Here is a 27,046-nt window from a genome sequence, read left to right on the forward strand (position 1 = left end):
ACTCAGTTTGATTGTTTTCCAAACAACTTTCCCAGAACTGCAACTTCTTTATCATGGATTCAACTCACTCTTGCACATTGAAAACTGTTATATTGAGGCCTTGAAGAGATAAATGTAGGTCATTAATTCTTAAGAAAATATCTGCAAAATAAGCTATGCTCTGGAGCCAGACATTATTTTCCATACAGCTGCCAAGGTGGAAAAGGTGGCTGTTGAAAAAAACTGGGATTTCCATTCTAAGCTCAACAAGTGCACAAGGATTTTGCCCCATGAGAGCCATCTAACTTCGGTATGAGTCAACAGACAATTGTGTATACTACCTATTTCTTCACAAAGTAGGTGAAATATTCTGCAATTTGTTGGCCGTGATTTTATGAAATTCACCATTTCCACTTCATTGTCCAGCACTTCCTTTAGTCCCTCAGGCATATGTTTTCTTGTCTATGGATACTGCGATGAGTCCAAGAGACTTTTGATGCAACCTTTTTTGTTCGAGCTACAAATCCAGTATACTTCCCCGTCATTGATGTGGCCCCATCAGTGCAAATGCCTAGGCAATGAGACCAATCTATTTCCTTTTCTTGAAAATATGCATTAGTCAGATTGAAGATATCTTCTCCAGTTGTACATTCTTCCAATGGTCGGCAAAACAACAAGCCTTCTTCAACCATACCTTCATTCACATAATGTACAAACAGTAGCAAAATAGCTAGATTAGCTACATCAGTTGATTCATCCAACTGTATAGCATAATATGGACTATTTTTCACTCTATGTACAATTGCAGTCTCTACATTATTTAACATGTCATTAATTCTTCGTCAGAATTCCGTATTATTGGACAAAGGTACCATGTCAATCCTTTTTGCAGCCTTTTCTCCCAGCATGCAATGAACTAATCCTGTATAAATGGACCAATCAAGCTCTCTGCAATGGTATGGGCTTCTGATGCTTTTGCAACTCAGTAGCTCATGCGGTATGACGGTTCAAGTGCATTTTCATTATCAGTACTTGCTTTGGATATAAAACTGGTAAAGTCACTTTTCCTCTCAGCTAATTTTCGCTTGAAAAAATCAACAGGCTTGTCAAGTTGTGCAGGATGCCTAGTTTCTAAATGGCGCCGAAGTAGAGCAGGGTTGAGGCTGCTGTTTGCTATAACATCACCACAAGTTACACACACTGGTTTCGGACGTTCTTGATCACCAATACGTGTAAAGGCATATTTTATATAATCGTCATATTTTCTTTTCTTTGTAAGTGACTTTCCAGGACCATCATGATCATTAGACTTAGATTTTCCACAATGTGGACTTGAGGAAACACTAGCTGATTCTTGCGTCTTTACACTTTCCTTTTTTAGCCACCTATACATTGAACTTGTGCACAAAAGTTCTAATAAAAATAACAGAGAGACAACCAACAAAAATAACAGAGCTAACAACCAACAAACTAGAAAATGAGAAGATTCACTCACGTCTCACTAAAGCAAAACAGCACCCCAGAGAGAATGACTTAGTATCGAATTACTGAGGCACCTTAACGCTGCTACACTGGCTACAATGTGGTACCGGCTAGTTTGGCGTGCAAACACCTTTTCTTCCGCCACCAGGGCCGTCACTAGGGGGGTGCCCGCGAGGGACAAATTAGCCTGGACCACCCCATACATACAGCATGGTCCCTGCTCACTCTGCCCTTCATGCTGCCCAACTTCCCCTGTCTGCCAAGGACAGGGGTCTGAGCTACCACCTGCGCACCTGGGGTCCCAGCTGCCCCCCTGCCCACCATGGGGCTCAGGCTGCTGGCCCTGTGACGAGGTCTGGGTTGCTGGCCCCAACTACCCAGCCCCACGTTCTATGGGGCTTGGGCTGCCGACCCCATGCTGACAGCTGGGGCTCTGGTTGCTGACCCCCCCGCTGATGGGGGCAGGGCTCGAGCTGCTAGCCCCAACTTCCTGGCTCCACTCTCCATGGGGCTCAGGCTGCCAGCCCGCACTGACTGCTGGGGCTCGGGCTCCCGCTGACTGGGGTTCAGCTGCGTGCTCTGCAAAGCTCGGGCTGCCAGCCCCAACTGCCGCGGGCTCTGGCTGCCAATCCCCCCATTGATGGGGGCAGCTGTGTGCTCCACAGGGCTCGTGCTGCTAGCCCCAACTGCCCGGCTCCGCTCTCCCTGGGGCTCGGGCTGCCAGCCCTGCGCTGACTACTGGGGCTCGGGCTGCCAGCCCCAACTTCCACGGGCTCGGGTTGCCGGCACCCACACTGACCAGGGCTTGGCTGCCAGCTCAGCGCTGCTTGGGCTGTCTGCTCTGCAACCGGGTCCCACCTGCTGCCTCCCATGCCTGGGATCCTCTGGCCGCCATTAGGGAATTTTTTCTGGCGAATCCCCTGTAACTTTGTACGAACCCCAGTTTGGGAACCACTCATCTATACATACGCTGAAGAATTTTGTTACTGAAAAGTTATTGTTACTTATGTTGCAATACTTCGCCATGCTATAGCCCAAAAATATTCCAGTAGCCAGTATAAATAGTTTTAAATGGCACTGTGCTGGCTGGAAGCTCTTTCTTGTAATGCAAATCAAATTTCTGTAAAACTAAATATATACAAATTCTTTGCTTCAGAATCTGATCTAAATTTACAAAAGCCATGTTTTAGTTTTCTAAATTAACACTAGTAAATGTTGAGACAGGTCAGAAAACCAATGATAATTTTGTGTAGAGAAAAATGTGTTTAATCTTGATTGATAAAGTATTTTTACTTGAAACATTTGTGAAAAATGTTCATCTATATAAGTGTGGGGGGAAAATAAATATTTAATTATTTACTTTAATCGTTTTAAAACAAGCAAGTTTTCCTTGATACCTTTTATTGTTGATACAGAGAGGCCAAGAATTACGTCAGAACCTCAGGATGTGGACGTTACCTCAGGGAATACAGTGTACTTCACTTGCAGAGCCGAAGGCAATCCCAAACCAGAAATTATCTGGCTTCGAAACAAGTAAGTTAAGGAAAAAAAGGAGAGAGAGAAAGAAATTGTTTGTATATGTTTGCTTTACAGTTGTTGTATGAAATTCACCATGCATGTACACAAACATGAAATACTTAAGAACATTATATTAGTATTATAAAAATTTAATATATTGGCAGTTATAATTAGATCTCGTTTCTTTACAGTTCAAAGTATAACAATCATATAAAAAGAGCCTTGTATAATAAAGAACCCGATATATGATATCATGATACCATGGGCAATTTTTCAACTGCATTTGCACCCAGAAAATTTCAGAGACCTGCAAAACCCTAGATTAAGTAAAGTAATAGTCTTTTGTATATAAAGATCAGGTAATTCTATAAATGCATGTAATATGTAGTTTGCAGGTGCCTGTAAAGTGGAGTTTGCAGGTGCAGCAGGTATTGGTGCATTTTGTTCAAGGGGACCCATTGTTTCATTAACTATTATGTGATATCTGTCTGCAGACCCTATGCTGTAGCTAGAAGATCAGGTTTAATCCTGAATTAATATCTCTTTAACAAATCAAAGAGAAAACTTGAGAGCTACTTTTAAATATGAGATGGTAAAATATTTTATAGATTTAAAAAAAAACACTTCACTTTAAAATCTCAACACTGAAAATATCATCTTTTTATAATCAGCAAAAGCATGTATTCAGAATCCACATATGAAAGAGTTTTAAGAAGAAATAAGAGAGATTCGGGTGTGGGTTTATTGACACTGGCTTGAGACATTTGGAGATATTTGGCAATGAGAACAATTGATATCCTGAATTAAAAAAATGGAAATGGATGTGTGTAACTCACTCTCCTTGTTTTTCCCTCCAAACTGTATAAAACATGTATACTTCTAAGATTAGTCTAGCTTTTCAGTTCCAAAGTCAGAATGTTTACATTTTTAAAAATGTCACTGTTTGGCATTCACCTCTGCTGCTTTTTTGTTAATTTAAGACTAAAAGTTCTATTATTACACTTACCTGGACCTAATACGCTAAAGATTTATTCTTGTAGTTTACGTTTGTTAATACATTTAGACTTTTGTTCTTTGATATGTTTTTTCTGTGGTTTTGATTTAAAAGTTTTAGTTCAGCAGATTTCTGTCTTTACAGTAATGAGCTCAGTATGAAAACAGATTCCCGTCTAAACTTGCTAGATGATGGCACTCTGATGATTCAGAATACTCAAGAGACAGACCAGGGTATTTACCAGTGCATGGCGAAAAATGTGGCAGGAGAAGTGAAAACTCAAGAGGTTACTCTTAGATACTTTGGGTCACCAGGTAAATAGATTTTAGATACAGAATTGTTTGTTTTTTATTAATCAGAAGACCATTTTCACAATGAAGTACATTTGCTTTTATACATTAACTGCAGGTTTATACTTCCTGTGCATCTTTGCAACTTCATTTGCATCACCACCTAGTTATTGCAATCCTAGAAATTATCAACCCATTATAGTAGTAATTGTATTATACCATTGATATCAGAGTAATAATGTAGATTATCTTTAGTAGTATATGAGGGAAAGAAGAAGATAATTAAATGGTGCTATTCTAGTGTACTGATCTTTAGAGACCTGAGTTCAGATGCTCAAAACAAAAATAACAATGCCACCCACCCAGTTTAATGGGTGGAAGACTTGATTGGACTTACAAGGTGCCAGACAGCTTTAGAATGAAAAGGGGAGTCTATCAGATGTGCCAAACCCATGAAAAAAAACACAGACAAATTGGGCTTGTTTTTGGCTTAATTGGCTTGTGAGTTGCTTGTTGGCTAGTTTTTGGCTTGTTGCTTGTTTGGCTTGTAGCTTTTGCTTCTTTTTTTTTTTTGATGGGCTCCTGGCAAGCAGGGGCAAGGGGGGGAGAGAGTCAGGATGCAGAGCGGGCCCACCACAGTCCCAGACTGCATGCCGGGAGGATCTAGTCACATAGAGTGTCGGGGTTCTTAGGGATTGGCTTGTTTTGGCCTTGTTTTGAAATGGCATTAGCTTGATTTTTGGCTTATTGTGAAAGTCGAGGTGCTTATTTTCCATGTGAAAGTTGGCAACTATGGAGTCTATGCAGGCATAGGACTCTTCTTCTCCTGGGCACTCTGCCACCTATTGTCCAGACAGAGGGAGATGGGAGCTAATTGTCTCCTTGCTTCCCCCAATCATTCATTTAAAACATTGCCCAGGATTTCTTAAGTCTCTTGCCCCATTTCAGCTGCCCATTTTAGGGGTGAGTATGGTCCTGAGTTATGGTAGGTGATAGGAGACCTGTAAACCCTGCACTGGACCTACTTCAATGGGTGGTACAGGGAGATCGGACACATAACACCCTTCCTCCATATTAAGTTTAATAAAGTTGTGGCCTAACATTTTAAATCCATCCCTGTGCCTGTCATTATTCACTCGCATGTCCTGCTTAATGAGCTAGTTTGTCACATTACGAAGTCAAACAGTTTCTAGTTTCTGTTCAAGAAGGGCCCAGGATGGAGAATAGCAAAAGTGGTACAGGTCAATCATGAGATGCATTGGAGATGCATTGCAGAGGACTAAACAATACTTTTGTACAACCCCTTCCAGCACTATTTCAGAGTCTTGCCTGTGTTTCATATGACCACTAACTTCACCCATAGAATTGTTTTCTGGAGATGTATTATATATGTTTAAAGGGACACCAGCAACTTAAAAATTACATTCCTGAAAATGTTGTACCTACTTTAGTCACAAGTTACACTTATGATTGCTATAATTGAAAGAAGTTATTTAAAAAAACATATTTATCTTTTTTCTCCCATTTTGTGCATTACACAGCACTTTGTCTAAAGTCAGTTTGTTTTCTCTGTATCAGTTTCGTTCTTGGTGAAAAGAACCTTTTAAACAGCAACTGATTATCTAAAGTGTGCTTTGTGCTCTGATATTTTTTTCATAAATTCCTTCAACACAATTTTATAAGGGTTTTTCTTCTAGCCTGTTGATGTTTATAAAGGTCTGGAAATGGATGAAAGCCACATTTAAGCACGGTTCTCTTCTGACAGCCAGGCCAAGTTTTGTGATCCACCCACAAAATACAGAAGTATTAGTTGGAGAAAGTGTTACTTTGGAATGCAGTGCAACCGGCCACCCCCAACCGCGGATCACATGGACAAAAGGCGACAGAACCCCCTTACCAAATGATCCTCGCATCACAATAACTCCGTCAGGAGGCCTTTACATACAAAATGTGAACCAGGAAGATAGTGGCGAGTATACCTGTTTTGCAACCAACAGTATAGATAATATCCATGCAACTGCTTACATCATAGTGCAAGGTAAGTAATATTAAACAAGGAAAGACATTATATTTTTCAAAACTACAAATTAATTCAAAGGAAACTTATTTCTATTTTGTTTTCTAAATAGCTGGAAATGAATTAAACCATAAGTGCATTATTTTAATTGTGTACCCTGTTCCCTCTCCTAATATAGTCAATAGGGTTTTGCAATTGACTTCAGCGAGAGCAGCATCTCAGGCCCTTAATCTAAAAATAAAACTTTGGAAGAATTATACACAAATGTTTATATCCTCATTCATGTTTTGAAATGTCTGCTGTTCAAGATTTTGTCTGCTGGTCTGTTTATATAATCACATCTATACACACTGTCAGTGCCCAGTTTGTGTGGGCCCCAAATGTTTTCTGCAGCACCTGGCTTGTCTAAAGATTAAGATGTATGCATGTACTACTGGACATGGAGTTCTGAGTATGGTTCTGTGTCACCCATCTTTCCTAATCATTTTTCTTTTGACTGATTTGCTGCATGGAAGCTAGCAATCCATCCAGCCCCCAGATCATTTGTACAGTTTTTCTGTGAACTGGCAATTATAGTAGTACAAATTATGTAATCAGTGTAACTTTATTTTCAGCGTAATTTGCCAGTAGCCTAGAATATAAAATATTTTCAGGAACACTATATGCATACATAGGCTTTTATACATAGGCTATTGCTCTCTAGTCTTTAAAACTGGAAGTGATACTAGCAGTTATATTTTTCCATAGGTTTCTAATATCTTTTAAAAATTTAAATTTGTTCTCTCCTCATCAGTTTTGGGATTTTCCCACTTTTTTTTTCTTTTAGATTGTAAACTCCTTAGAGCAAGAACCATGTCAACGAATACATAGTTATTTTTCAAATTATAGAAAACAAATTGCCCTTACGTGTTTAGTTCCACTTTTCCATCAGCTGACCTGGTGGATGTATTTTGAGAACTGAACAAATGCCCGCTCTCATTGGTAATGCTACAATGTTACTGCAGAAGCTGGCCTATACTTCGTTCATTGGTTTTCTTTTGTATAAAGGCACTGTGTGTGTGTTACAAGAAAAGAGCAGCTCAGGCTGGTTGTGATCACATTGTGTTTTCTTCATAATTTAGTTGAGGATTTTTTTAAAGAAAGAAAGAAAGCAAGATATTTTGAATCCAGAGAACATTCTCTACTTGATTATACCAGTCTTAAGGTACAACATATTTTGGATCTATTATTATGATTATGATTTATTATTTATTTGTATTATAGTAATGCCTAGACATCCCTACTGAGATCAGGGCCCCATTGTGCTCGGCTCTGTCCATATATGTAAGAGACAATTCATGCCCCAAAGAGCTTACAATCTAAAAGAGCTAGCAGGATCCCTTTCCCCACAGAACTGTGCAAGTCACATAGAAAATAAGTAATATCAGCCAATGGAACATCTTTCAATTGTTGTTTAACGTGTTCTCTTCTCCCTCCTGTAGCTGTACCTCAGTTTACTGTCACTCCTCAAGACAGAATAGTGATTGAGGGCCACACTGTCGATTTCCCTTGTGAAGCGCAAGGCTATCCACAGCCCGTTATTGCCTGGACTAAAGGAGGTAAGAAGTTGATTAGAGGTTTTACTTTTAAACCTTGTAAATATTACATCCCTTTTAGAATCACTTATGAAATAGCAGAAAATGTGTATGTGTGTGCTATACAATTGCCTTAAAAACTTCTTTGTCTCTGATGGACGATATCAAGTTGGTCAGTTAATGTAAAACACTTAGTAGTTATAAATCTAAGTAGATTAAACATATAATGTGATCATCTTTAACTGCCATCTGTAAAATGTTTGTACAAGAAATATTCTTTCCATTCATGTGGAGTAGATGAAAGACTTCGGCGCTGATCCTGAGCTATAATCCACTAGCACTGGCACCTGTTCCACTGCATAGAGACTTTGACAAAATAAATGACCAAATGGAGGTTCAAACTGGAGGTAATATGACTTGGCCTGGGCACAGGGGTCCACTCTAGTGGACTACATTTCAGGAATGGTACTGTAAAGATGCTAGGCCAAATTCAAGGGTGATAGAAATGATAGTGTACATAAGATCAGTAAGTAGATCTACTACAGGGGTCGGCAACCTTTCAGAAGTGGTGTGCCGAGTCTTCATTTATTCACTCTAATTTAAGGTTTTGCGTGCCTGTAATACATTTTAACATTTTTAGAAGGTCTCTTTCTATAAGTCTATAATATATAACTAAACTATTGTTGTATGTAAAATAAATAAGGTTTTAAAATGTTTAAGAAGCTTCATGTAAAATTAAATTAAAATGCAGAGCCCCCGGACCAGTGGCCAGGACCTGGGCAGTGTGAGCGCCACTGAAAATCAGCTCGCGTGCCGCCTCTGGCATGCGTGCCATGGGTTGCCAACCCCTGATCTACTACATGTACCAGCATAGTGATAGGGTGAGGCTATAGCAGGAAAAGCAACAGGAGGTTGCAAGTGGTGGCAGATAAAGCAGAGTTCTAGTAAGAACTTGATCATTGAGGCACTGACAGTATCTATGGATTTTCCCTCTCCTCCACTTCTTGAGGTGGCTCTAAACAAATATTATGTACAGTGGCTGCAGATGAAGAAAAATAGAGTATGGTGGAAAGGTAGCAGGGGTGGGTGGACAAGACTGGCACTCAGCCTTATTTTTGTGCATTTTGTTTAATTCCTTTTACGTTGGTATATCCGGTTCAGCAGGGCTGTACACTTTTTTCTGATAGGTGGGTGGGTGAGATGGAGAGAAGAGATGAATGGTGACTTTTCTTCCTACGTGATGACATGAAAGTAACAATGCTCTCCATTTGCATACTTCCTATAGTGATTTGTTGACTTGATGCTTCTTGGGTGTGAATATCCTGCTTTTCTCTGTTTTCTGCTGTAAAAAGTAGATGTGGAAGAGGTCAGGGACATGAGGGCTTGTCTCCACAGAAATCACTACAGTGACATCGCTGCAGCTGTGCTGCTATAGTGCTTCAGTAAAGATGCTACCTATGCTGATGGGAGAGGTTCTCCCATCAGCTTAGGTACTCACCTCTCTGAGAGGCGGTAGTTAGGTTGATGGACGAATTCTTCAATTGATCTAGCATTTTCTATACCAGGGGTTGAGTCAACTTTACTGCATTGTTCAGGGTTGTGGATTTTTTACACCCCTGAGCGATGTAGTTATACCGACCTAATTTCCTAGTGTAGACCATGCCACAGTGTGTGTTCTGGAGAGTAGGTAGTAGTTTCAAAACATTTTTTCTAAATAATTTGTTTTGTGAAACCTCTACTTTTTTATTTAAAAAAATTATATGGGCTTTATCAAATACTAAATGGCTCTGGGTTGTCTCTGAAATATAGATAGTATTTTATTTTACATGGCTGTAATTAGTAAATAACAAATGCTGTGTTTCAGGGAGCCAACTCTCTGTAGATAGAAGACATCTAGTGCTATCATCTGGAACACTGAGGATTTCCAGAGTTGCTCTACATGACCAAGGCCAATATGAATGTCAAGCCGTCAACATTGTAGGATCCCAAAGAACAGCCGTACAGTTAACAGTACAACCTAGAGGTATGTTCACTATATCCATATTTGTGTCTGTTTAGAAAAAGTACATTTAGGGCCAGATTTTAACAGCTATTGAGGGAGTATCAAGGGAAGTTAGGCAATTAAGCACCTTTATAAATATGGGTCTTAGACTTATGTTAAAATACTCATTGGAATGCTTGACTTATTATTTTCCTCTTGTAAACCATGTTTGAAAGTTGGAGTTAATATTTGAGTATCAGAGGGGTAGACATGTTTGTCTGTGTCCACAAAAACAACGAGGAGTCCGGTGGCACCTTAAAGACTAACAGATTTATTTGGGTATAAGCTTTTGTGGGTAAAAAACCCCACTTCTTCAGATGCATAGAGTAAAAATTACAGATGCAGGCATAAATATACTGACACACGAAGAGACGGGAGTTACCTTACAAGTGGAGAACCAGTGTTGACAGGGCCAATTCAATCAGGGTGGATGTGGTCCACTCCCAATAATTGATGAGGAGGTGTCAGTACCAAGAGGGAAAATTGCTTTTGTAGTGAGCTGGCCACTCCCTGTCCCTATTCAAGGCCAAATTAATGGTGTTAAGTTTGCAAATGAATTGTAGCTCTGCAGTTTCTCTTTGAAGCCTGTTTTTGAAGTTTTTTTGTCGAAGGATGGCTACTTTTAAATCTGTTATAGAATGTCCAGGGAGATTGAAGTGTCCTCGTACTGGCTTTTGTATGTTACCATTCCCGATGTCTGATTTGTATCCATTCATTCTTTTACGTAGAGACTGTTCGGTTTGGCCAGTGTACACGGTTGAGGGGCATTGCTGGCACATGATGGCCTATATCACATTAGTAGATGTGGAGGTGAATGAGCCCCTGGTGATGTGACTCATGTGGTTGGATCCTCTGATGGTGTTGCTAGAGTAGATATGGGGACAGAATAGTCAACAGGCTTGTTACAGGGATTGGTTCCTGGGTTAGTGTTTCTGTGGTATGGTGTGTAGTTGCTGGTGAGTATTTGCTTCAGGTTTGGGGGCTGTCTGTAAGCGAGGACTGGCCTGCCTCCCAAAGTCTGTGAGACTGAGGGATTGTTTTCCAGGATAGGTTGTAGATCTTTGATGATGTGCTGGAGAGGTTTTAGCTGAGGACAGTATGTGATGGCCAGTGGTTTTCTGTTGTTTTTCTTGTTGGGCCTGTCCTGTAGGACAGCAGTCTGGGTGACTTCTAGGTACTCATCTCGCTCTGTCAATCTGTTTCCTCACTTCCTCAGGTGGGTGTCATGGAGTTTGGGGGAGACAAGGCCCTGCACCCCCGGCTTCCTGCGATTCACCATGACTTTCAGCGAGCCAGTAAAACAGAAGGTTTATTTAGACTACAGGAACACAGTCCAAGACAGGTCTTGCAGGTACAGACAACAGGACCCCCTCAGTCAGTTCATTTTGGGGGGCCCCAGGGAGGCCAGAGCCCCATCTGGGCTCCCCTCCATTTTCCCAGCCATCTCCAAACTGAAACTCCCTCCAGCTGTCTCACCCAGCCTCCCCCCGGCTCCTCCCCCAGCCTTTGTCCAGTTTCCCAGGCAAAGGTGTCACCTGGCTCCAATGTTACATGCTCAGGTATCTGGCCTCAAGGAAAGTTTCTCATCTCCTATGCAGACAGTCCCAGCAAAACTCCCCTGCAACCTTCCCAGGTCAATACTCCCCTCTCCCTGCTGCGTCACAGGCACCCACACAGTATTCAGAGACAACATTAAGAACAATCCCATTTCATCACAGTGGGTATTGTAGTTTTAAGAATGCTTGCTAAAGATGGTTTAGGTGTTATTCTCTGTCTGAGGGATTGGAGAAATTAGGTTGTATTTTAGGGCTTGGCTGTAGACAGTGGATTGTGTGATGTGTCCTGGATGGAAGTTGGAGGCATGTAGGTAAGTAAAACGGTCAGTAGGTTTCCTCTATAGGGTGGTGTTTATGTAACCATCACTTATTTACACTGTAGTGTCCAGGAAGTGGATCTCTGGTGTGGACTGGTCCAGGCTGAGGTTGATAGTGGGGTGGAAATTGTCGAAATCCAGGTGGAATTCTTCAAGAGCCTTCTTCCCATAAGTTCATATGATGAAGATGTCATCAATGTAACGCAGGTAGAGGAAGGGCAGTAGGGGAGAGAGCTGAGGAAGCATTGTTCTAAATCAGCCATAAAAATGTTGGCATACTGTGAGGCCTTGTCAGCACTGGTTCTCCACTGGTAAGGTAACTCCCTTCTCTTCATTTCTCAGTATATTTATGCCTCCATCTGTAATTTTCACTGCATGCATCTGAAGAAGTGGGTTTTTTACCCACGAAAGCTTATGCCCAAGTAGATCTGTTAGTTTTTAAGATGCCACCGGACTCCTCATTGTTTTAGCTTAGAACCTAGTCCAGCAAATCCCTTACATACATGCTTAACTATGGACATGTGAGTAGTCCCATCATTCAATGGGTAGCAAAGATAAGGAACTCGGTTGTCTCTGTTTGTTCAGCATCTAGCTCAATAGGACTGTGATCTTGACTGAAGTCAACAGGAAAGCTCATATGCTTATAGTTATGCATGTGTATATGTGCTTTGTTGGCTCAGAGCCTAACAGAATAGGATTTTTTTTTTTTTTTTGGTCAGTTGGAAACTTTGCTGTTCATTCTCATAAATTCTGACGATGTGTATTTTTAGCTTCCGGTTTTCCTTACTGTTTGCTTAATAAATGAAAAGGTCAGAAGCTGACCAGTATTTATGTCAGAGTACTTTTGTTTGAAGAAAATGTTGCTCTCTTTAAGACATTTTTCTGATTTATTTTTTTGTGGAGGGAGGTTTACTCTTTGGATGACTGTTTTCTCAGATTTTTTGGGGTATTTTTGTGTTGTGAAAATTTTGCCTTTCTTCTGCGTGTGTTTCCCATAAGACTGCTGTACATGTGTAACTAATTAGGCTATGGTTTTTTTCATGATGTGTTGGTGGCCAGAACCCCAAAATTTTCTGTTCCCAGAGCAAGAGAAAGATGGCCCCATAGTATTCAGTGTCTTCCTGAAACAGAAAATCAAACAACATGAAAAATGTTGTCCATTTCCCATTTTTTTTTTTTTTTTTTTTTCATAATCTGCCTCTAAGGATTAAGTGGGAACATTTTAGTTTGTGTTTTGTACTTGATCCTCTTTGTCGACATATCAGTGTTTCAAGTAATATTACTAACTGAAAATGCTTTTGAATTACGTTTAATCTCATTGAGTTCAGTCGTTGCTCAGGGAAAATACCCATTGACTTCAGCTAAAAAGAAACCAGTACTGATATCAGTGAGGAATCTAGAGTGGACAAGGACAGAAGCTGCAGGGCTAAAAAATTATGTTCACTGACTAAACTCATTAATTAAAGTTAAATCTAAATGTTGCTGAATTTATACAAAATATTACATTCAAGAAACTATGTTGAAAGAATATTATTTAGGTTGCAAAGTCAATCACACAGAAGTTAGAAAGTGCCACCAAAAAGTTGCCTGTACAACAGACTGGAGGGGGGAGAGGGATAGCTCAGTGGTTTGAGTATTGGCCTGCTAAACCCAGGGTTGTGAGTTCAATCTTTGAGGGGGCCACTTAGGGATCTGGGGCAAAAATCAGTACTTGGTCCTGCTAGTGAAGGCAGGGGGCTGGACTCAATGACCTTTCAAGGTCCCTTCCAGTTCTAGGAAATAGGATATCATTATTTATAATTTATGGTGCTCACTTAATGAGAAGTTACTCAAAATTTTGTTTTCGCCTCATTGTTCAATATGTTGCTCCATGCCTTAATTGTCTGCAGACAGGATTATTCCTTTTTTACCTGAGCTGTTCTGTGGTGCTCATCACTATAGTATCTGAGGGCTTCACAAATATTAATGAATTTATTTTTGCAACATCTCTGTGAGATGAGGGAATACTATTATCCCCATTTTGCACCTGGGGAACAGGGAGACACAGAGATGTAGGTCAAAAGTATCCATTAGTTTTGGGTGCCAGTTTGAGATGCCTGGTACCTGATTTTTTTTTTACTTAGCATTACATACCACTTTATATGTCAAAAGCACAGTGCCCATTGTCTCCAGTTCTCAGCACTTTTGACATTTCAGTGTCTGGATGGGAGGGCACAGACTCCTCTGCCCATTTCCCCCAACCATGACCCTTTGTGCCCTGTCCCCTCCAACCTGTCCCAATTCTGTCTTTCTCCTGATTTCTCATCTCAGTCCCATTCTCCAGACTTAGCCAGTCCCAGTCTCCACTCTTCAGGCTTCTCATCCCAGGCCCAGTCTTATAGCCCTGCAAGTCCTAGTCTTAACAGAGCATTTATGAACTGCAAATTTTTCCAAGTCTTCCAACTTCAAAATTTGGTCAGATTGGCCAGGAAAAGCACATCCCTCACAAAAAGGCCATACATACCTCTGATACTTACTTGAAAAAGTTTTCCTGTTTTTAGTGCCATAATAAAGACTCAACTGTTGTATGTGCAGCTCTTACTGCATTCGTTCAGCTAAGTTGTTGTATGTGATTTTGAGCTATGCCTTTGTAATTTTCTTTATTGTATAAACTTAAAATACTTTCATATTTTTTATTGTGTCCATGTAACATCTTTTAGTTACCCCTGTGTTTGCTAACGTTCCGAGTGATATGACAGTAGAAGTTGGCACAAACGTTCAGATTCCATGCAGTTCTCAAGGAGAGCCTGAGCCAGTAATAACATGGAATAAGGTAATAAATCTTTGTTAGATTGCTTTAGAATGCAGTGACTTTTTCAGATTTCACCACAGTTAAATCAGGCTTTATTAGGTGTGCTGTGGCTGATTGTTGCTTGTTTTGTGTCTAACCTCAAATGACATCAGCAGCTCAGGCATCTGTGCTGCCAAGGGTGTTCAGAGTGTAGGTACTTAACCTGAGAATTTGTCTACGTTACAGTGGCACAGCTATTGCACAGTGGCTGTTCCACTGAAGTACTGTAGTGTAGATGCTTCTTACAATGACAGAAGGGCTTTTCCATTGATGTAGGTAATCAGTCTCTCCAAGAGGCGATAGCTAGGTTGATGGAAGAATTCCATCAATGTAGCTGCATCTACAATGGTGGGTAGGGTCACCTAAGTACATTGCACAGGGTGTGAAATTTTTCACATCCCTGAGCGATATACCTAGGTTGATCTAAGTTTTAGGAATAGATGAGGCCTGTGGAGCACCTCTAATACAGGAATTGTGCCTAAAATTCACATTCCAGATTTGAAAAAGGATGTTCAAAGGTATTGCAAAGGCTTTTCTATTTCAGTTTTGTGTAGCTCTGGAAATTACAAGTCTATATCAAGGATAGGATAAGGACTGCTTGCAGATGTTTTGCTGGCATTGTGGAGGCCCTAGACAGTACTGTAACTTCAACCAGGAAAGTGGTTGGTGGCTCATGGTGAAGTTGTTGAATTGTACCTTTCTATTTGTGCTTCTTTGACAAAGATCTTGAAAAATATTTTCTGTAAATGAGAGTATCGTAATGAAAAAATCTCACACAGAGATATTAACCTAAACAAATGAAAACTAACGAAAGCAAGAAAAGTCAGGCAGGCCTCCCACTCAGTCTTCGATTTCCACTGTAGTCTTAACCATTGCAAGAATCTGACAACAGTGGGTGATCATGTATCGCATGCTACACTATACTAGTGTCCAATTACATGAGTTAAGAATAAAGCGCCAATATGAATCTTGAATTTCCTTGATTCTCATACCACTATAATACTGCTTTAATTATTGCATAACAAGTCTCCCCATATGCCCCAACTTTCAAAAGCATGGTTTTTATAAATGACGGCAGATACATAACATGTGGATTAGATGAATATCACTTTCAATTAGGACTCGCTGCACTTTGATGGCCTTATTCTCGACAGTTCTTTGGCCTCCTTCCTTTCTTGGGTTTGTGTGGTTCTGGTTTTTGTTTTTTAGTTGCATCTGCTAACCTTGTTTTATTCCCATTCTTTCTATCAGTGATTAATTGATTTCTTTTGGTAGTTGACTTTCCTGATGGTTAATGGGTTTGCCTTTTGCCACCTATGTTTCATATGATGATTGTGTATCTGGGTTGGTTGGCTTCTAATTTTTTAATTATTTTGTTTTGTATTTTTTTTTCTTGCTCTCTTGCAATAAGCACTTCCATACATTTTTAAATAAAAATAAATTATTCAAAATTTGATTGACTATTTTAGCTTAATGTTCATTGTATGTCCTGCAGGGAACAGTATCTGCTCTCCCATCTCATTTTGGCAAGAGCCAGGGAGTCCTCATCACCACTATGCCTTGCTCCCTACTCCTTTCTGGTGGTTGAGAAGCCCAGTAGTCTTTACTTTATTAAAAAAATAAAACCTCTGCTGAATCTGCCACTGTTGCTGTATTCACACTGAACTGCAATCTGAGTCTTCCATGATTTTTAAGTTCCAGAGTACGCTGGATTGCACATCTGAAAACCCTGGAGCTAATCTACAATGACCACTGAGATTTCTGAAATTTAGTGCCTATAAAGTACACAGTATACTCCTGGGGGGATTCTGCGGGACTGAACACCCGCAGAAAATGGCACGCACTTCCTCTCCTTCCTCTCCCCCCCCCCCCCCCCCCCCCCCGCAGATTTCCTGTGTTTCCCTGCAGAAAATGGCAGGGAAGCAAAGGAAGCCACACTGGGAGGGGTTATTGGGGGCGACCGTGGGTGCATTTGGAGCGGGGGAGGATTTCTCCCCTCCAAACAGAGGCGAAGCATGGGGGGGGGGGCATTTGGTTACATGCCACTGCCCCCACTCATCCTGCAAGCGCAGAGCTGCCCAGGAGAGGAGGCTGTGTCTCTGCTCCACTGACTCTGCAGCAGATAGTCTCTTGGCTTTTGGGATGGGCAACCTTGTGGGACAGAGATGAAGGCAGCTGTTCCTGGTGACTATTCAGCATGACTAAGCTGGAGTTTCAAATATGTGGTAGGCATCTCTGGAGTCTGTTTTGGTTGAAAAATAACAGAACTCGCCTACACAGTGCAGATGAGAACAGTACATAGTGGAAATAAACAAATGATAGTGCACTTGACATCAGTTTCTCTCCAATAATGGAAACTGACCTGCAGCAAGGCCCTAAGCTCAACCACTGCTTAGCTGAGAGGCAACAATAACGTACTGAGAAGGCACAGAACACAGGAAAATGTGTTCAGAGCTACGGCTCATGGCCCTGTGGAGAGGGTACTGAACTCCACCTTCCTGCTGAATTATTGGCAATATTCCTCTCCTTCCCTGTGGAATGGGTGGGGTACTGAGATCAGGCTGCAGGGCTGAGTGCCAGCAGAGGGGCTACTGGGTACCTCTGCCACGAGTGGGGACTAGGATTTCCTCTTTTCCCAGTATTAGAGGTGGGAAAGGAGTCTGAATGGCAGTGTTTCCGTTCTCCCTCCTCTGAGGATAATTAGCATTTTGCCAAAGCATTCAGTTACAGGAGGTTGTATTCAAGTGAATATGAATGAGAATTTGTATTCAAGTGAATTAAATCCATTCCCTACAGTATATGGCCCCACAGGGTGTTGTTTTAGTATTTGTTGGGCCTGCATTTTATATGGAAAGGGCACACAACTGTGAGGATATTTTGTATTGCTTTTTTAAGTTCATAGACATAATAAATACATTCTGTATACTGTTCTGCATGCAAACCATCCTGTCTCAATAGAATGGTGCAGTACTGTGAGTTATGCTGCTTTTTCTTGGTAAATTTTGTTATCTAAACTATAAAAAAAAGTTTCTCTCTGAGATTTATTAATGGATTTCTGTTGGGTTAATTTAAATGATTGACTTGGCATATAAAATTGGTATGAAATAAAGATAATCTATTACTGTTCTGAGAACAAGTTCACACTGCTAGAAGAAAAAAAATATTCAAAATCTAAAAACAATTTAAAATGCTAATAAAATTGCCAGAGATGATACATTCAGAATAACTGAGCATTGTGCTTTGCTGCAGGATGGAGTTCAGGTAACAGAAAGCGGAAAGTTTCATGTTAGTCCGGAGGGATTTCTTACCATTCGTGATGTTGGAACAGCTGATGAAGGTCGATATGAATGTGTTGCCCGGAATACTATAGGATACTCCTCAGTTAGCATGGTACTAAGTGTTAATGGTAAGGTTTATAAATTATAATGGGTAGCAAGATATGAGTTAGGTCATACAATTTGTACTGTTTAACCTTAAAGGCATAAAAATGCAGTTTCAACACCAAAGGCCAGCTTGTGAACTCCTTCCTCACCTAAGTGATTGTGTTGATTTCAGTGAGACTACTCAGGTGAATAATAGCTCACCAATGTGAGTAACAGATTCAAAATCTGGCCCTTGGGGAATAAGTCAGCCAAAATCTCTAATATTCAAGCATCTATGTGACTTCATAGCCTAGCATACTTGGAGCATATTCATGACTGAAGTCTGAAAGAATGCTTTGGGCTGCAGGAGGCCACACTAGTTTCCTCTTGAGATATTTTGAGCATTGGCCTGCTAAACCCACGGTTGTGAGTTCAATCCTTGAGGGGGGCCACTTAAGGATCTGGGGCAAAATCAGTACTTGTTCCTGCTAGTGAAGGCAGGGGGCTGGACTCGATGACCTTTCAAGGTCCCTTCCAGTTCTAAGGAGATAGGAAAGCCGATTGCTGCAGAGGAACAAATGGATTGGACAGAGACTTCTCTTAGAGGACAGTTATTGATAGAGATTCTCTAGGTTTTAGTCAGGAGGAGAGGATGGAAGAGGATAAAGTATGGGCCAGATCAGACAAGAAACATTCACATAAAAAAGAATCTGGCACATCAGAAAAGGGCAGATAAATAAACAGTGACAAGTTTTTAAAGAGCTTGTAAAGAAATGCTAGAAGTCTAAATAATAAGATGGGTGAACTAGAGTGCCTCGTGTTAAAGGAGGATATTGATATAATAGGCATCACAAAAACCTGGTGGAGTGAGGACAATCAATGGGACACAATCATTCCGGGGTACAAAATATATCAGAAGGACAGAACAGGTCATGCTGGGAGGTGGGGAGTGGCACTATATGTGAAAGAAAATGTAGAATCAAATGAAGTAAAAATCTTAAATGAATCCACATGTTCCATAGAATCTCTATGGATAGTAATTCCATGCTCTAATAAGAATATAACAGTAGGTATCTACTATCGACCACCTGACCAGGACAGTGATAGTGACGATGAAATGCTAAGGAGATTAGAGAGGCTATCAAAATAGAGAACTCACTAATAGTGGGGGATTTCAATTATCCCCATATTGACTGGGTACATGTCACCTCAGGACGAAATGCAGAGACAAAATTTCTCGATACTTTAAATGACTGCTTCTTGGAGCAGCTGGTACAGGAACCCACAAGGGGAGAGGCAATTCTTGATTTAGTTCTGAGTGGAGCGCAGGATCTGGTCCAAGAGGTAACTGTAACAGGACCACTTGGAAATAGTGACCATGATATAATACCATTTAACATTCCTGTGGTGGGAAGAACACCTCAGCAGCCCAACACTGTGGCATTTAATTTCAGAAAGGGGAACTATGCAAAAATGAGGAGGTTGTTAAACAGAAATTAAAGGGTACAGTGACTAGAGTGAAATCCCTGCAAGCTGCATGGACACTTTTCAAAGCTAGGGTACAGACGTGGGGACCCTCATGAAAGACCCCCCCTAAGCTTATTTCTACCAGCTTAGGTTAAAAACTCCCCAAGGCACAAATTCTCCCTTGTACCTTGGATTAGGTAACGCTGCTACCACCAAGTGATTAGACAAAACTCAGGGAAAGGACCACTTGGAGTTCCTACTTTCCCCTAATATTCCCCCAAGCCCTACACCCCCTTTCCTGGGGAGGCTTGAAAATAAACAAGATGAGCACAAACCAAACTTGGGTATATTTAGACCACTAAAAAAAACCCAATCAGATTAAAAAAAAACCAGAACTTTATTAGAAAGAAAAATGTTAAAAGAAGCACCTCTGTAAAATTAGAATGGAAGATAATCTCACAGGGCAATCAGATTCAAAACACAAAGGATTTCCCTCTGGGCAAAACTTTAAAGTTACAAAAAGAAAACCAGGAATACACTTCCCTCTCATCACAGAGAAAATAACAAGCCAAAATAAAAGTAAGCTAACGCATTCCCTTGCTAGTACTTACTAATCCTAATAGAGTTGGATTGCTTGCTTTCTTGATCTGTCTCTGGCAAGCACACAGAACAGACAGACAAAGAACAGACAAAACAAAACCCTCCCCCCTCCCCAGATTTGAAAGTATCTTGTCCCTTTATTGGTCCTTTTGGTCAGGTGCCAGCTAGGTTACCTGAGCTTCTTAACCCTTAACAGGTGAAAGGATTTTGTGCCTCTGTTCAGGAGGGATTTTATAGTACTGTATACAGGAAGGTTGTTACCCTTCCCTTTATATTTATGACAACACCATAATAGAGGCCCAACTTAAATGTATACCCCAAATTTAAAAAAAACAGTAAAAGAACTAAAAAAGAGTCACCATGGCTTAACCATTTAAAAGAAGCAGTGAGAGATGAAAAGGCGTCTTTTAAAATGTGGAAGTCAAATCCTAGTGAGGTAAATAGAAAGGAGCATAAACACTGCCAAATTAAGTGTAAAAATGTAATAAGAAAAGCCAAAAAGGAGTTTGAAGAACAGCTACCCAAAAGCTCAAAAGATAATAACAAAATGTCTTTTAAGTACATCAGAAGCAGGAAGCCTGCTAAACAACCAGTGGGGCCCCTGGACAATCCAGATAAAAAAGGAGCACTTAAAGACGATAAAGTCATTGCGGAGAAACTAAATGAATTTGGATGCTAATGTGATGGGTACATTAGAAAAGCCTAAGAAAGACAGGTCCACGCCTCTGAATATTTCTGAGGAACTGAGCTCAGGTTTTGTCAACTATCCTTAGCTATGTGCAAATTCTATTTTTATATCAAAAAAGACAGGGCTCAAGTTTATTGATATTTCTGGAGGAGGCTATCATCTGGGGGATCTTTCTCCATTGTGTCCTACCCCAGATTGCAACTTCGTAAAATCTCTGGATTAAATTTAAGGTGGGATACAATGGGGATAGAGTTTATTAATTTAAAAAACTATATTTGAAAAATTCGAACCTCTTTTTTTAAAGATTAAAACAAAAAAAACCCACCTCGTTGCTTGAGCTCCTTTTGTAGGACCCTCATAAGTCTTTCCCCCCTCTCCCTTTTGAAAACATTGAGACTCTCGGTCTTTGAATTGTAAACTTGCCTACCATATCAGTCTAAAAAGTGAGTGATTGGTAGCGAATACTTAAAACAAAAATAAAGTAATGCAAAAATGTGTTTAGACATCCGATCATTGCTTCCATTGTTTAGATCCTGTCACGGGTTGCTCTACTCACCGCTGGATGGTGCCGCTTCCTGGCGGTTCTAGGGATTAGCTTGGTCAGGCTGACGCCCCTTCCAGCAGTTACACCCCATCAGTTTCTCCTTTGCAGCTGTTCTCTCATTCTAGGAACCACAACCTTCTCTTTGAGAGTCACCCCTCCAGCCTTCTGGGGGATGGGGGAGAGAGACTAGATGTGTATCAAAGTTCCTGCTCTCCAGTAATCTCAGGCAGTCTTTCACTTCACTGCCTCACAGTGCCTTTCCCACTGTGGCTGGCAGGGGAACCCGGGCACACCCGCTACTCTGGGTTCCAGCTCAGGGACCTTCTACACAGGAGCCAAGGTCCATTCCCTGCACGTTACTTGTCTTTCCATGAGCCGCTTCCATACCTCCTGGCCCTCCTCACGTCTCTGGATTTGACAGTCTCTTCACTCCCTAGCTTCTGTTTGCCAGAAGCTGGGAATGGGTGATGGGGGATGGATCACTTGATGATTACCTGTTCTCTTCATTCCCTCTGGGGCACCTAGCATTGGCCACTGTCGGAAGACTGGATACTGGGCTAGATGAACCTTCGGTTTGACCCAGTATGGCTGTTCTTATGTTATGTTCTCCCTCTCCCCATGGAGTAACTTTAGGCAACTTGTCTCTGCAGCATCTCAAACACATCTCCTTTCTCCCAGGGAGTAACTGCAACCTTCTCCCTGCCACCCTTTCCGCTTCCAATTTCCTGTCTTTTGTAGAAACCCCACCTGTCCCTCGCAAGTGAAATTCTCTCTAACTAGCTGCCTTCAGATTAAAGCTCCACTGTTTGCAACCTGATTAGCTGATTGGGCCCACCTGGTCTAATTCAGCTCTGGCAAGACTGGTGTGGGGAGCTGCACACCCCATAACAGATCCCCAAAATTATTTTTCCAAGCATGTTTATCACTACTCAGAAAGACCACTCTACTAGAGCTGTAATAGAGTCAGACGCTGAGCTTCCAGTTATGGAAAAGTAGTGAAACCTTGCTCTGAAGAGTGCGCTGGGTGTTCTAAAAAGCACATTGGACAAAAATATTACAGTAAAGTAAAACTTTCATGTCAAACTAACAAGAGCAAGGCAGAGTTAAAGCTGGTTTTGTATATTCACCCATCCCATTCTGGCATATTGGCTGTGGTCTCACATTAAAAGTTACAGTGCTGTGACATTATTAATAAAATACTTTTCACTTGTATAGCATCTTCATTTGAAGATCTCAAAAATCTTTACAAAAATTAAGCCTCATAACAACCGTGTGAGGTAGGTAATGATCAAAGAGATCAGGTACCCACTGAAAACCTGCCTCTTTTCCCCCCTCTTCTCTCAGTGTCTCTTTACCAACCTTTCTGGGGAATCTTTCGATATTGCCACTGGATCTGGTGATCCCCGACACAGGGTAGGAGAGAGGCACTAAGGGGTAGATTGTATGAACCCAGCTGCGCTTCAACAGCAGCAGTTGCTGATCAAACATTTCATAAAAAGGCAGTCTCATGGATGCGTGAGATCTTGCATTGTTAGCATTATGAAGATTTATATGTGGTCTTTGAGCTTGTGATCTTGGCCTACTTTTCTGAGGCTAGATAATGCTGAAAATAAAACAAAGATTTGAAGCCCCCCCAAAGTGGTCTCTCTTGCTTTCTAGAGAGATCCCAAGATGATAACCATGAATGATTCCCCATGGCTACTTGGGAATCTCTAACAGCTTTTTAAGAAAGGCCTCCGAACTTATGTAATACAGCAATACGTGTTCTAAAATTAAAAATGAAGCCTAAAAATATGAGAGTTTTGACCGTAGTGTTTCATGTTAACCACTTAGACCCATATGCTTGGGGCCCAATCCAATATCCATTGAAATCAATGGGAATGTTTCCATAGACTTTAGTGGATGCTGGATAGACTTTTGGTTGCAAACACTTTTAAGGTGCTTATATGCTGCACCACAAGCAGAAGCTGAGCTAGAATATTGACTTCACTTTTTTTGCTTTGGTCATGTTTGTATAACAATTGTAAGACTATTTAACAGCTACTTAAATAGTTTTGTTTTTCACACAGTTTTATTTTTACAGTAGCTTCATTTTAACTGAACATTTATTTGTAACTGGCATTTAAAACAAAACAAAACTTAATTCTGCAGGGATGTAAATGTGTTTCAATAGAGTTCCCAAATGATTAGTAATTTTAAATTTGGAGGAAGTAAAACTTAAAGAAATGTGGTTTTCTTTGTAAAACTGAAATGATGTAGTGTCTAGACGTTGCTTTATATGAGTAACTTTTTTGCATGCAGTAATTTTTGTAGTAATATTCTACTTCATGTTTTTCTAGTTCCTAATGTCAGTCGAAATGGAGATCCATTTGTAGCAACATCAATTGTTGAAGCAATTGCAACGGTTGACAGAGCTATAAATTCAACACGTACACATTTGTTTGACAGGTATCGTATACTTTGGGGGCTTTTTATGGGGAAGTGAAAATTAATTTTGGGTATGCTGAAAGAAATGCTACAATCAGTAAACCTATGTGACTACAGTACTAGTATACATCTGAAAGATGAGACAATATAATGATTTAAAATATCAAACTTTAACATCTGGTTAGTTTCTGGAATTCTAGCAATTTAGCAAGAAAGCCATATTTTTAAATGAAAACTGCACTAGGTGCCCCAACAAACAAATTTAGCTAATAGGTTTTGAATAGTTATTTCAATTATTTTGGGGGAACCAACATGTTTAAAAAGCTTGGTTTTATTCAAAAGCCTACTGGTATTTTAATGTTGGATCTAATGCATTTTAATACAAATTTAATCTATTTGCATGTTTAAATATGTTTTTCAGTCATCTTGTATTAAATGTGGATATTTATTTTTATTTATTTTTGCCTTCCATTTTGGGATGAGTAACAAAGGTATAGTCAATCACGTCTAGTGATATCTTAAGTTGCAGAAACTTTTTTAACCATTTGTAGTCTTATAGTACTTGTGTATACACTTACTATTTTTTCTATTATCTGTTAGTCGTCCTCGTTCTCCAAATGATTTGCTAGCCTTATTTCGATACCCAAGAGATCCTTACACTGTTGAGCAAGCAAGAGCTGGAGAAATATTTGAAAGAACATTACAGCTAATTCAGGATCATGTACAAGATGGTTTAATGGTTGACCTAAATGGAACAAGTCAGTACCTTTTTCTTTACTTTCTGTGTTTTGTAGTGTATAAGCCATTTCAATTCATTATGCTTCAAGGAGTATTAATTTTAAAAGCTCTGTGCCCCATTGTGCAGCTATTACTCTTGTTGAAGTCATTACGGCTTCTTGAGTGTGCAAGAGCTCACCAACATGAATAAAGATTGCTCACTTGGGTCATTGATTCACACATTGCTATATTTTGATGTAACTTGTTTGTCTGACACGAGCTGGTACGTTATTTTAATTCTTCACTATTTGACATACTAAGGAAAAAAATGATGCAGTCAAATTTTCCCCTCAGTTAAAACTAACGCACCTCAAGTACATGGGGTTGGAGGGTTTTAACAAAGGGGTGAATTTGGCTAATAGTTTCTTAGCAAGATTTAGAATTTTTCAGTATGTACTGTTAAGACAGTATTTGTATTGGTTATTGCATCAAAGGAAAACATGGTAATCCCTGTTTGTCTTATCACAGAAAGGATATAGTATAACAGCAAAGATTTGTGTACTGTTTGTGATCACTTTACAGAACAGTGTTTCTACATTTTCTGTACCAGTTTTCCTGAAGTAATTGTTACTTGTTCTTAAAGCAGAGTACAGTATCAAACTAAGCTACAACAGTTTCCTGGTAGTCTGTTCTCAGATTTCATTTGCTATTAAGAAATATGTTTGTTTGTTTTTTATAAATAGTAAGAAAAAAGTAATTCAGAATTATAACGTCCAGCCTAAAAATTTAGAGCTAAACACACTTGCAAAGAGAACTGTAAGCTAATTGTTCTGCCGTGCCTATACGTTCTTGCTTTTGGCAGTTGATCTACAATGTGTCAGTGCGTGAGACTTATGACTAAAGCGTTTGGAAATAATGATGGAGTTTTAGGAGAGATTCTGAGACGTGGCATGTAGCCAAATGTTACAGCTAGACTGGAAGCTGAGGAAATATTTTTACTTATAAATGCTACTTTTGATGTTTATAATTGAGAATTTCACTGTAACTTCCTAAAATTTTAACTGTGGCCCTGAATTAGGCCAATATGTACAAGGCCAAAGACTGTAAACTTTGTAGAATTAGAGCACTATAAGATTTTTAGTAAAAATGGACAGTTACTTATAATGCTGAGCAAACAATTTGCAAGGAATAATTTGTCACACAAATTTGACTTCTTTGAGTACAGAACATCCACAAACAGATCATAATTTCATTGAGTTTGCTGCTAATCATTCAGAATTATTTGACATTTTCTTCAACATTTTTTTACTACAGATTGCAAGTATTTGAATCTTAACATTTGAGAAATTGCAGTTTATTGGGATAATTACAGGTTTTTTTTGTTTGTTCCATAATTGGATGCAATCATTTGTAGTATAAATACTGGTGCATCCAAATCTAACATTCTTTTTTCATGAATACTCATGTATGAAACACTGAAATTTAATTTTTATCAACTTTAATGCTAGTAAAAACAATCATTCTAATGTTTGCTGAAAGTGAACACAATAGGGTCGTGAGCATGGCCAAAGTGAATTCATTTAAAAATTGAAAGCTAAAATCTCAGACAACATTTTATATCTATTCACAACCAGAGCTGGCTTTTGGTCCCTTCAAAATCCACAACCATGGCCCCAGGATTTCAGAAAACTAGAAATGTAAAGAGAATATGTTTTCATGTAAACACCCTTCCCCCTAAGTTTCTAATCCTAGTCCTTGCACTTGTTTGGTTTGTGTTTTCAAAGCTAACGAATATAAGCTGCTACTAAAGTTGAAAAAAACAAGTGGATGGGTCCCACTTTTGCAGCAGAAAAATTGGGGGAACCTAACAATTGCCAATCTATGAACTTTTGACTAAATGAAGCTATTGAATGTCAGCTGTATCCCAAAGAATCATCTTGCTAACACTTCAGAAAAAAATCTTAAACCAGGCTTATATATAGTGGTGTGGTAATGGACAGGAATGTGTTACATTTGGAGTATGGTGGCAAAAATTAATTTTGCAGGCCAGCTTGTCCAAAAACGTGGAAGTTTGATTCTGCTCACATCCTTGTTCCAGAAATTTTGATGGAAACCAGGATTACCACAACATACAAGCATTTATCTCAACTGCACACAAGTAAAGAGCAAAAGGAGAGAGATTCAGAAGACTATAATAAATGAAGATAACTTAGAAAGGGGTGTTATTGAAAGGGAGACTTGATTACAAGGACAGGCCTTGGAGTATCAGAGCCACATCATCCTCATCTTAAAGTGTTAAAAATCCTCAAAATAGTGTATTATGTTCTGTTCTTTAGTAGCCAGTGATGATTCTGCACCATGGTGTACAGAGGCCAGAATAGTCCTGTAGGGCAGATAATTGACACCTACTCTTTGAATTTTGCATTCAGATCATATGTAACATTATTCTTGAGTGATTACCATTTAATTGTGCACGCTGTTAGCCTCTATAAACGCATTATTTTATTACCGTTAACCTCCTCCCCTCTTCCTGCCTATTGTTTGTTACACTCACTTGTCTTTGATTAGATTGTAAGATTAAGGACCACAACTACCGATGTGTTTTGTGGTTCCTAACATAATGGGGCACTTGTATTCTGAGCA

At 39.9% G+C, this 27,046-nt stretch overlaps 1 protein-coding gene across 7 annotated transcripts in view; it reads left to right on the top strand.

Annotated features, from left to right (window-relative positions):
• Positions 1-27,046, top strand: part of PXDN (peroxidasin) — a 146,558-nt gene that overhangs the window by 74,130 nt on the left and 45,382 nt on the right. For all 7 annotated transcript variants that reach the window (XM_042848761.2, XM_008163712.4, XM_008163714.4 and 4 more), the window contains 9 exons: positions 2,877-2,994; positions 4,118-4,287; positions 6,029-6,301; positions 7,762-7,878; positions 9,719-9,877; positions 14,468-14,580; positions 17,848-18,004; positions 23,599-23,707; positions 24,287-24,444. In XM_042848761.2, coding sequence (XP_042704695.2) covers positions 2,877-2,994; positions 4,118-4,287; positions 6,029-6,301; positions 7,762-7,878; positions 9,719-9,877; positions 14,468-14,580; positions 17,848-18,004; positions 23,599-23,707; positions 24,287-24,444 — 1,374 coding nt within the window. The remainder of the gene's footprint in view (positions 1-2,876; positions 2,995-4,117; positions 4,288-6,028; positions 6,302-7,761; positions 7,879-9,718; positions 9,878-14,467; positions 14,581-17,847; positions 18,005-23,598; positions 23,708-24,286; positions 24,445-27,046) is intronic.

This window comes from Chrysemys picta, chromosome 3 (genome assembly GCF_011386835.1).
Source record: "Chrysemys picta bellii isolate R12L10 chromosome 3, ASM1138683v2, whole genome shotgun sequence".
Classification (NCBI taxonomy): Eukaryota; Metazoa; Chordata; order Testudines; family Emydidae; genus Chrysemys; species Chrysemys picta.